A 12,439-nucleotide genomic window follows, 5' to 3' on the forward strand; every position below is an offset into this window, starting at 1 on the left:
AAATTTTCGAGAATTTGTCAGGTGGGATCTAAGAAAAATTACTTGGCCTGGAGCCCATGACGCTCTAAAGACAGCCCTGCCCATGACAATCAAAAATAAAAAATTGCTGAGCAATACCATTCAAATGATTGGTATTGCTTTAGCAACGCGAGCAAATATGTTCCGGAATGATATTTTTCTAGGTCTGCAGAATAATGTTATACATAATTTGTATGCGTCTCCATGAATGTATACTAAAATGCAAATTTCAGCCATACTGCGAAATTCAGCTTCCAAACGTGTGCATTTCATGAACTGTAATTGAAATGACTAGATTTTTTTTTCATTTCAAGTTTCAAAAACAAACCATGTTTATACTTTGAATTATGAAAAATGATAACAATACAAAATAATAAATATAAATTTCATACTCTGTAAGATTCAGGCTTTTCCGTCATCAGTGATATTATGATGGCAGAAATCATGGTGATTCCAAATAGTAAGAAGGCGAAATACATATAATGCACTTCTCGAATGATAACTGGCCTTGTATCAACTTCACTGCAGCCAGGTTTTGGATAGGAAAAATCCAAAATCATCCTGCAAACACCAACGATGAAGCCGAGCATCATGGACCAGAATGTACCCTGTAATATGAAAAACCATTGCAGTTTTTCGAGATTTTTACTAAATGATCATGTATCTCATCAATTAAACAGCAATATCAAAGCAGGGAGAAAATTCACCTGCCACTCAGTGACAGCATGTCAGCGTTGTTATAGGCTTTTCTTTTTCAATATTAATTAAATGCTTATCATTTGCAAAAAATATATATTGGCTAAGATTGATTAATCTCGAGAGATTGAAAGTGTTGATTGAAAAATATTGTTAGAGTTCACAATGAAAGATATACCCACCTGCTCATTCATTCGCTTCCATAACACTGCCAACAGATATACAGCAGCAATGGGTGGAGCCAAATAAGCCGAAACAGACTGGATGTAAATGAATAGTTGACCACCCTGGAGACTTTGAATGACTGGTATCCAAGCTATGCTGACTATAACCATGGCTAGAACAAATACCCTGAAAAAAAAAAGTGTTACGACCATAAGGAGAGGTACAGCCACAAAAAAATTACCAAACTTCAAATTAGAAAGAATCAAATTCACCTGCATGGAAAATTAGAGGGAAAAAATTGAGGTAGGCTGTGTCATACATTGCTGCAAGTTTTGATGTGAATACACTTTTTGTGCCTTGAAGCGTGCGGTAGGTACTGACATAATGAAATTAATCTATTTTTTCATTCATATATCATATACATCTCTGAGAACACATAAAATCACCAAGGGATCATACGATCCATACTGCTAATCATAGATGAAAAATGAAAATTTTTAGGAGCCAAAAAAAATTTTTTTATCCAAAGGAAAAGGTTGAAAAATAATGCTTCTTTTGACTTTTTCAGGGCATAGTGAGCCTTTTTCATATTGGCAGATATGCTGCTATAAATTCTAAACATTTTGTGCAGCTCTGGCATGCAATTTAGTTACGCAACAAAAATTTTAGGCACCAATACCAAATTTTTTAATCGCATTGGTGAATTGGCATCTGGGATTTGTCTTGCCGATATAGTCCCATTGATGATAGATGCCTTAATGTAGACCTTTATGAAATGAAAACCAGTCTAAAATGTGATATTATTTCAGTTTCTTAACGTTCCGTTTCATTATAGGCTCTACTATCTCATTCTCTGAAGGTGATGGCATGTCTCAGAATGACAATGTCAAAACATATTTGTCTCAAACTGAAAAACTTGTTGAAAGAGCATGAGTCATCATTCTTTCAAACTGAGCACCAACTCTGGTCCATCTCTATAAGTAATGCCTTACAGCCTCGTTTTTGAACCAGTGTGCCGTAAAGGGGTCATAGGTGTGTCATGACAAAGTTCATATGACATTAACCACATTAATTTCTAATGAAGTCCAAAACATAATTAGTTAAAATTTTATAGCAGTAAGTGAAAAAAAATCTAAATTACGTCCTTTATGATATCGTGTATTAAGTATCTAACTGAAAATGCAGACACACATTTCCAAGTCCTATCTCATCTGAGAGGACAAAAAACATGTAAGCAATATGGTAAAACAATGTAACTTTTAGTGTTTAATAACTCTGTTTGAAAAAGATATAGTCGAACATTTTTTAAACTTTATCGACCACTCTAAACAATGAAGTGACACAAGACGTTTTCTATGTCATTTATAATTACATTGAGTTTGATAACTCACCTAAGGATTCTGAACATTTTTCAAAAAAGCACAATATTTTATCCATTCTTAACTTGACATTTGTGTATAGGCATTAATTTGTATCCGGCCAACGAACCCAATCCCCAATATTTGCCACCATCTACATAACATCTAGAGATATATTGGGGGTTTTAGGCCTCTTTCACATAGTAACAGAAACTCTTTAAATAATGTTTTATTGACTCGTGGTACTTGATAAATATTCCTAATATCGAGTAAATGTTCTATTGCTTTTCATGGTTAGCCTTATATTATTTGCTGTTACAAATGTTATAACTATATATACAGATTTGCCTTATGTTTAGTGTCCGACATTGTTATATTGTTGTTTGAGTTAGTACTTGTTATTAGTAATTTTATTGTAAGTGCTATTTAATCCTTGTGCGTTTATATCATATGCCCCAACCCAAATCTAAGCTTTGTTTCAAAATTTTTTAAAAATCTTAATTACAAAAAAAAAAAAAGGTGTAATCTCAATTAATTGTTTAAAAATTAAATCATTAAAACTGAACTTTTTTAGAAATCTCAATGTAAGTATGCTGCTGAGGTTTAACTATGGGTTCAAGTGTTCTGCAGGTTAAAAGAGTTGAAAAAAAAATACTGCTTAAACAAATGAGTTGTGCTGGATGTGTACCTAACGTATTAGATACATACATATCTAGTGTTGGGCATGAATTATTAGTGCTGCCATCCCTTTTTCAAACAATGAAGTGTGAGTATTGAAAAATTTGTACCTTTGTATGTACTTTTCAACACTTTTCACAGAGACTTTGTAACAGGGAAATCAGTTCACATTGAGTCATCATTCAAACACTTTGATTGGATCAAAGGAGCGCTTGATGGATGACAATCAAGAACCTATGAAACTTATCATAGCCATGCCGGAGTCATTTGGCAAATCCTGGATCCACCACTGGCAAAACACCGATACAAATTTCAACTAAAAATAAGTGTTGAAATTAAGAACGTATGAGGGATCAACCTTTAGAGAGAGGGGGGGGGGAAAGGGAGACAAAAAATTTCTTCCCCATAAATTAGGAGTTACCATCCTTTAAAATGCATTTAAATTAACAGAAATTGGTTAAAAATAATATATAGAAAGGTATTTTCTTTCAATATTTTAATTTTTTCACAGAAACTTTAAATTTTTTTTTAAATTTCTGGTCAGCTTTGGGGGAAGACTCAAGCTTCCTATGCCCCCCCCCCCCCGTCTATGCCTCGAGATATTGTATGACCTCATAAAATCAATGCCTTGACTATATAAAGTATGGTTAATTTTTGTTTAAGGTGACCCAAAAAAAGAAAAAAAAATTATTATTAAAGGGCAACTTTTTCTTTGGTCACAAGCAGTGAATACTCAAAATTTTAAGAAACTACAATGAACGTTTTCGACAACATGATCTCTCTGACAAATATTTATAACAAGTTAGTTTACCTTCCGACAACCATAAGTTCCCACACCGTAGCTTTTTTCCTTATTTGTGGCCAGATATCCATGGTGAACAGGGTGCTGGCACTGTTGTAAACCGATGTCAGATCACTCATGAGAGCAGCCAACATGACAGCCATCATCAAGCCTCGAAGACCTGAGCATGAATTTGCTTTTGATAAGAATCATCAGCATACCATGGCCACTACATTTAAATGTCAATTGCGAAAGAAATAAAACAAATTTCATTATTGTTTATTGTAACTTTACTGACCAGTTGGCATGAGTCCTAAAACAAGCTTTGGGTAAGCGATGTTAGAACATCCAGCTGGATTTCCACAGTATTTTTCACACAAATCTGGAACAACACAACCAACTTCCTCTGAGAAAGACACAGATTTAGAAAAAAAAAAACAGTTAATGTAATTTGACAGCAAGCTATTTAATAAATTATTCTCTTTAAGCACAATGAGCTAAGATTTTTTTTGCCAATCTTGCCTCAAGCCAGTGTTTCCGTGGTCCCAGGGATCAACATGCACTTAGTACGGGGTCAGTCAGATTATTTTAATTTACCTCCATTGCATAAATTACATATTTAGTGGGTAATAGCATCAGTGTTAAATTCAGAAAAAAACAATTTTTTATATATTTTTTTTCAGTTCAAACAGTTCAGCCAATATCGAAGCATTAAAATAGAATACTTAAGAGATAACTTTTGCACAGATGAAATATAGGTGGGGAAAACCTGATTTTTCTTTCAGTTCATGTACGGAAAAGAATTATTTGAAGCTTCCAAAATTTTTAAAATTATTCAGGCTTTGGCTTTCAGGATTGAAACATCATATTGCAAAGATAGTAATTCACCTGTGTATAATACTCGACTAATCATTCCAGGCATGACGATCAGGAAAAGTGGCAAGATCTTCATGAATCCAGCAAATAGAGTGCCACCTTGAGCATGAGACAAAGATTTAGCTGCAAGAAGTCTTTGAACCATCATCTAAAGATTTGGAAAAAAAAAAAAAAGCACAGAATAAATGTAGGATTTAATTAAAATTATTTTAGAATTAGTTACAGTGGTGAAGAAAATTTGTTTTAAATCTCAAAAAAAAAAAAAAAAAAAAAAAAGAATCAATCATTTTGCTTTTCATTTTGAGTTCTCAATGTCAAAGAAATTAAACTTGGCAATATCCAAGCAAAAAAAAAAATGTTTTTAAATCCTATGAATTAAAGAATCAAAAATTAAAAAGACCAGTAGTTCTGGGTAAAACAGCCATGAGATAGCTTAATATAATAATGAAAGATAAAGATATCTCAATGAAGACAAAAATTAGGATTATAAATGTGTTGATCTTTCCTGTCATAATACATGGATGTGAGAGCTGGACACTACGGAAAGCAGATAAAAAATAATTGATTCTTTTGAACTTTATATGCTGGAAAAAGATGTTTAGAGTTCCATGGACAGCTAAAAGGTCAAATAAATTGGTTATCGAAGTTAAAACTGACTATTCTTTAGAAGCAAAAGTCACAAAACAGAAACTATCTTACTCTTGTCATATAATACGTACAGAAGGCTCATTATAAAAAATTATAATGCTTGGAAGAATGGAAGGAAAAAGAGGAAGAGGCAGACCGAGCACCAAATGAATGGAGGTATTGTAAAGCACTGGAATGAAGATAGCACAACTGAGACATGCTGTGAATGACAGACCAGCTTGGAGAGCTATGATCTATAGTAGTGGTTCTCAACCGGGGGCCATATGGCCCCCATAGGGTACTTCAAGAGAGCCACAGAAGAAAATTTAGAAGGGGGAACATGACAGGTGGTTTGGAGGGTTGCAGAGAGCTGAGAAAAAAAAATTAAGGTGTGAAGAAATATATAATGTTTATACATATTTTTCTAGTGACTATACACTTACAAAATCCAACAAAACCACCCACAAAACCAGGGCAGTCTTAGGGCATGGACCCACCCTGGCCATACATTTTGCAGCGGGTGCCCCACTCTTGTGAGGGGTCATGCCCGAGGGTCTCATGTCCATAAGTGATCCCACCTTATATTTTGTATAGTACAATAAATTTTGAAAATAAGTAGGAAATATGTAAGCTGTTTATTTCTGGATAAGTATGGGACTACCATAGCATCACTGCCTAGGGGGCCCATGACGTTGAGACGGTCCTGAATAGAACTTGGATTAGCGAGGAGCTCAAGAAATTCTAGGCCAGTGGTCTGGAGGACAATCTTATTTGCAAAATTTCCATTCAGTATAAATTCACTGAAAAAATCAATTCAATACGTATAAAAGATCTTGCTTCTACATGAGGGTCGAAGACTCTGGGTAAGACAGGGGAGCCACGAGAAAAAAATATGGTTCAAAGGGGGCCACGGGCAAAAAAAAGTTAAATGCTGAGGAGTCTGATCACACACACCACGTGTCTGAACTAACTCCATGGTTCGTAACAGCAGCAACATATGTAAATCACTGATCTTTTTACACTAAGGTCATTGGTCAGGTTTCTTTTCTACATCTATTCTTCCATTCATATCTTCGTGCATTCTATTACACTGCTCAACACCGATTTTATGCTAAACACTGAATCTGGCATTGGTTTTGTCAGATTGGCTCTACTTTTTAAAAAAAGAAAATTATATTTCAATGGTAATACCATAAGCAGCATACAAATCACATTGAATCTCTGCATTATAAATAAACATAAATCATTGGCAAAGATATTTCAGCGACTTTAGTCATTTTAGGGTGCTGATTACGAATTTAGCATTGGTTTTGCCAAATTGGCTCTAGTTTTCGGGGTAATGCTCTCAACAATGGGATTTGCATGTGGCTTACCATTGAGAAATTTAATTTTTACTTTATCTTAAAAAACTAAGAGCCAACCTGACAAAACCAATGCCAGATTTGGAATCAGCAGCCCTAACACACCCTAAAACCATAAAAATTTCCTTAAGAACATGGAAATTTTTTTTTTGTAGTTATAAATAAAAAAAATTATTTTGTGCATTATTTTCAAAATATTAATTTTTTTTATTTCAACTTCTATGAGAGAAAAGCTGTATATAATGTAGACTAAGAAATACAGATTTTAGTTGTTTTTCTTTAAATGTGTAATTTAAAAATTATACAAAAGAAGTTAGAGTATTAAGTAAGGTATTACATTTGAATTCCCCAGAAAAATGCTTACAAGGCACATTGTACGGTTAAGTAGTAGTTGAACTTCAATACCTTGAAATGCTTCAGAAAAATTAAAGTAATTTTGATTTATTGAAAAAATTTTATATATATTTTTCTATTTATAAATGTTTTGGATCCATAGGACATATATAATACAGGAGATTTATTTTTTAAAATTTTGAAGTAAACTTAGAGTTATAGAGGTGCAACTAATTAGACAGGGCGAGAAAACTTCTGCTATGCATTATGTGAATTTGCATGCAAGTGATAGTTTTCTTAAATAAAGTAAATTGATGATGTGTTAAAGGAATGTTCTGTAATGTTCACCTGATCTGTGCACCAATACCAGATGGAAGCAGTTGTCTGGCCAATTAAAAACCCCAACCAGGGCATGTCTGGATCATTCCAGGCACGAAGTAATTTCCAGGAGTTCTTTTCAGCTGGTATACCACAGTGAGTGTTGTTTATCAAATGTGTAGGAATGGCATTAGTGTAACTTTCCCGTAGTCCAGAATATCCACCAACTGCATAAAATGCTGAAAGTGTGCATAAAATTTAATCATGGCATAATGTGTGCAATGTTATGAAAGAGTTAAAAATAATTATTTAAGAGACAAAATAGCCCACCTTTGAAAGCCACTATACTTGCACCAGTCAACATGACGAAACACTGCAGTGTATCAGTGTAAATCACAGCTGCTAAGCCTCCTGCATCGGTAAAGTGCATGAAAATGGAAGCAGCAATCGATGAGCAAAAATCATATAATGAACTTTCATCACAAATGACAGAAATAAGACATATTTAATTTGAAATTAACTGATTACAAAAAAATAATCATTTGATCATTTATGTCCACCATAATCATCCGATATCTTATTGTCCTTTGTTACATCTATGAGTCAAAAACAGATTCTGGCAAGAGAAATCTGGTATCGAACTCATGACACCTCTAAAAAAATTATGCTGACCTACATCTCCTAAGCTCCCTGAAATGAAATATCCCGGAAGATAATGTTGGATGGCTGGATTGAACCAGATATTTTCAGAAGGTGGTCTTTGTGGACATGGCCGATAAGAGATTTTTCAAGGAAGGGGTAAGGAGGATGTAGAAATCAGAAACTATGGATTATCTATGGCAGGGCTGGAACTAGAGTGGGACAACTGCCCCAGGCTGCGAAATTTAATGGGTAGCAGATTTAGGTAGTAGCTAAAAGAACAGTTATAAAGTTATCGAATTGTAAAGTTATGGGGGAGGGGGCAAAAAAACCTAGTTACGGTCATGTCTGTGAACCCCTTTTTATCGATTACAGCAGGCACAGCATGGGCGGGCCATGTTCAACATTTTAGCAAGGTTTGCAGGAAGCAATTACTACACAACACACATTACCAGAGAGGTCAGTGGGTCACACGTTGAAGACCTCTAAATTATGGAACAGCTCAAAGCTCCTTGGTGTTCTCTGTGGTAGATTGAAGTCTCTTTGAATACGTGCTATTTGAAGAACACTGGTCCCACTCTTCATATATGGATAACATTATAAGGTTATATACCAATCTATTAAGAAAACATCCAAGACTTTTTAATATTACCTGTCACTGTGCATATGGCAGTCATAGTCAACAGAACGATTATGGCTGTGTAGAGGTCCCACTCCAGCGCTTGCTGTATAAAAAGAGCTCCAGCAAACAAGTTGACCTAGAAGATCGAAGTATAATTAATTAAGAATGGTTAACTTTCCTAATACATACATCTTGCGGAACTCTGTGCATTTGACTTCCAGAGAACCATAGAAATGACATGCACTTTCATTTTTACAGCCTTTATTACAGTGGAATTTAAATAAGTCAACATCCCAAGGGGATCGAAAAACATGTCAACTTAAGCGGATGTAAAGTTAGGAAGAGATTTAATTCCATTTCACTTTTAACAATTTTTTAAAATCATTTATGAATGTTATATGTGCCTGTATATTGTCAAACAATTCTACATTCCATAATCTACAAATTCATAAAATGTATAGATCTGCAATTTTCTATGAAAAGTTTCCGTAATGAGAATAATCCAGAATTAAGTGGGTAAAAGTATATTTTGATTACCGACACATCTATTATTTTGTGAATATAAGCAGTGCAATTGTCCAAAATAACTTTTCTCCCCTCTCACTCAAAACACTTCAATCTTTCTTGACCAGTCTCTTGCTCAAAAATTTTAGAAGTTATTCACAACTTTGTGGTTTTCGTAGTCCATAGATTAAGTTTTCAGGTTACAAACAGAGGAATAATGGGAAGTGACCCTGTATCAAAGTGTAGAGGAGAACATTCGACACATCAACAAACAAATGGCAGAAGCTATGAAACATAGGATTTTTGAAACACATGAGTAATATCGTGAAACCTCTTGAACTGATCAACGCATGGGCAATTTCTAAAAACAAGTTGTGATAATGCAATATAAATAATAGTTGATTAAGTGGGATGTGGTCATCATGTGTGGAGTTCTAATTTAATATTGTGCCAATCATGGGAATAATAAATTTCGAGTCACCAGGTTAGTAGTTATCCGTATGTCAAGTTATCAAGGTTGAACTTGTATTCTTTTTTTAAACCCCTTAACCCTTTCAGTACTATCTGATGGTACTTCATCCCAGTAACATATCTTGTATACCTTGTTAAGTTTTGGTATTTTGGAGTATAAAGGCTGTATAAGTACTTTACGATTACCAGGTGATAGCAAAAGTGGGGAACCATTTTAAATATTTTATATAGTTTGCCTTGGATGGATCGCACTAATCCCTTAGGCGCAACAAAAGTGGACAATGTATGTTGTTTGTGTATATTTGTATATGTGTCCGTGCGGTATTTAATTTGTGTTTTTTTGTATTGTATATGTGTGGGTATGTATGTTAATAAAATTTCAGTTTCATTAGTTTTTTAAATATGTTAGTTGATAAAATTCAGTTACAAACACACATTTCGCACCTTAAAAGTGTTTACTCCATTACACAAATGTGCGATGCAGTAAAACACTGGTTTTACAAAATGTTATCTTAACAAATGTATAAAACAAATTATGGCATTCTTTCATCATAAAATAGACTCATTCATTCATTATGTATTTTTCAGCATATTTGAATTGCTATTTTGTAAAACTTTTAAGTACCAGGTTATTTATTGTGTAGTAAATAATTTTTTGAATTTTGTTTTTAGGCCTTAATTGGAACTAAAATGACCTACCAAAAAATTTATGATAATTATTTCATTTTTTCATCAGGTACTGAAAGGGTTAAACTGCTTTCATCATGAATAGACGATGAAACAATATGCTGTGGAATTGCTTTTTGATGGTTTGCTGTGATCTTTTGCACATACAGTGAAGTAGTGGTTCCCAAAGTGTGGGTCATAGTAATAAACTAGAGAGGTTGGGAGAGATTATCAAAAATAAAAATGGCCAAAAATAAGAAATTTATTTTCGTTTTTGAAAATGTATAAATTAGAATAAGGGCCCTTTCACACGAAGCGGACGCGGATGCGGGTCCGGAAGAAGTTTTAACAATTGGAATATACTGCGCCTTTCAGACGAGCCGAAAAATCTCTGCACCTAGGAAATGTTCATGCGGGTCTGGACGTCGTCCGCATGTGTCAAAACCTAAGTGTGTTGCTTTTTTAAAAGAATTATTATAAAATTTTTATAGTGTAATCCATACTTGAGGCCGGGATTATACTATAAAGTTTTGTAAAAGATCTTTTATAAAAGTTGAAAAATTCAACCAATAGGCGCATCAGTTGCATTCAAGCAAATGCAACCGGTGATCTTAATGGTTGAATTTTTCACGTTTTATCAAAGAGCTTTTACAGAACTTTTATAGTGTAATCCCGGCCTAAGACAGAATTGTGATGTGAATATTTCTAAGCACAGACATTTTGAAAGTCCCAACCCCTCCCTTTTTTTATACTTGCAAATTCTTTGATATTTGCTGAATTTTTTTCTTTTTTTTTTGGAACATCAAATGTTTTTATATTGGATTTTTCGAACATTGGATGTTTTTGGAATTTTTCTTTCATATTTTTCCGAAAAAAGATTTTTTTTCAAAATTTTTTGAAAATATTTTAAGGTATTTTCTCCCATCGACTACTTGTGAGGATCGGAATGGAGGCATCTTTAGGCTCAATGATAAAAACCACCAAAGAATGCCTCTAGGCTGCCTATGGGCACTGAATCAGGGGTGAAGGAGGAAAATAATTACAAAAATTGCGAAAAAACAGTTTTTATGCACGAATTTCGAACTAAAGATGCGGGCGATTCGTCCGCATCTTCAGCGCTAGTTTGAAAGGGTATGCGGACCCGCATCCGCTCCGTGTGAAAGGGGCCTAAGTTATGTCAAAACTAAAAAATGCTTCAAAACTCAATTGAACTACTTACCATACATGTATCATATAATGTAATTTTATCAAATTCTACATGAACAATAACCAATATGACAAGTTAATACTTGATGATAATTAAAAAACTCCATCCGATTTCAAAATTAAATTGTTGAAAATAATACACAGAATATATACTACTCACCGAAATCTTTGTAAAAACATACAACACCAAAGAGAGCACAGCCAAGTAAGTCCTTATTCTCCGGCCTCCAAATCGTTTCGACATGTATTCCGGCAAGGTACAGACCTGAAAGTAAATTTCATTTTATTTTGGAAATTATGAAAATGTTCATTATAAATAAACGGAAAAATAAACATTTGCAAAGGAGATAAAAACAAATAAAATTTGAATCTTTTTTTCTTTTGCATCATAGAAAAGGAAACTATAATTTTGATGCAACCAAATAAAAATGTCCCATGAAGGAGAATTCAATGGAAGCCACCAAGACGAAAACAGGTTCTTGAAACAAACTGCAAAATGGGTCGACTTTGATATCTCAAATTGTATGAAAACATACTTGTCAATAGCGGGATTTTGTGTAAAAACACTGACAACACTTCTTGACGTGTATATAACCACACTTTAACCAAAGATTGATGAAAAAAAAATATACAAAGATATGTAACTGAAACCATATTAAAACCACCAAAATGTGTAGATGTCTGCACATTCAAAAGTATACGAGAAATCTAGGAGGGTTCAGGGGCATGAAATTTTAGAAATATTACAATGTCTGTGTGATTTGGAATATATATGTAATGGTAAATGTCATAAATCTCGGTTATTATGCATGATCACAGACCATTTTGGCAAGGTAGATGGATTTCCCTAAATTGATCACTTTTACTAGCACAATAACCAAGTGTCATTGGTGAACGTTATGAATCATACTAAATTCATTACATTTGCTGGTTATTATTGCACAAGAACTATTTCGTATTGGCGAATATGATAAATTTATCATATTGCTGTGATAAGATTTATTATTTAGATGACCATACTTGTGAACCAGAGTCAGAAATAGGTACCATGAACTCATGAATTATTTAATAAATTTTTCCAAAAACCCTCTGAAATAACTCCTATAAGTTACTCTTATTT

The 12,439-nt window shown here is 33.8% G+C and overlaps 1 protein-coding gene across 1 annotated transcript in view; it reads right to left on the minus strand.

The window, feature by feature from the left end:
- LOC149075106 (sodium/mannose cotransporter SLC5A10-like) overlaps positions 1 to 12,439 on the minus strand; it is a 39,134-nt gene that overhangs the window by 2,564 nt on the left and 24,131 nt on the right. The window contains exons 5-13 of the mRNA XM_089245664.1: positions 11,480 to 11,584; positions 8,503 to 8,608; positions 7,542 to 7,622; positions 7,242 to 7,450; positions 4,585 to 4,720; positions 3,995 to 4,102; positions 3,727 to 3,877; positions 897 to 1,065; positions 411 to 626 (exon numbers count right to left, since the gene is read on the minus strand). Of these exons, the coding sequence (XP_089101790.1) occupies positions 411 to 626; positions 897 to 1,065; positions 3,727 to 3,877; positions 3,995 to 4,102; positions 4,585 to 4,720; positions 7,242 to 7,450; positions 7,542 to 7,622; positions 8,503 to 8,608; positions 11,480 to 11,584 (1,281 nt within the window). The remainder of the gene's footprint in view (positions 1 to 410; positions 627 to 896; positions 1,066 to 3,726; positions 3,878 to 3,994; positions 4,103 to 4,584; positions 4,721 to 7,241; positions 7,451 to 7,541; positions 7,623 to 8,502; positions 8,609 to 11,479; positions 11,585 to 12,439) is intronic.

This window comes from Pholcus phalangioides, unplaced genomic scaffold (assembly GCF_987345545.1).
Source record: "Pholcus phalangioides strain wild (caught in Gottingen) unplaced genomic scaffold, Ppha-v1.0 ptg000016l_1, whole genome shotgun sequence".
In the NCBI taxonomy this organism is placed as follows: domain Eukaryota; kingdom Metazoa; phylum Arthropoda; class Arachnida; order Araneae; family Pholcidae; genus Pholcus; species Pholcus phalangioides.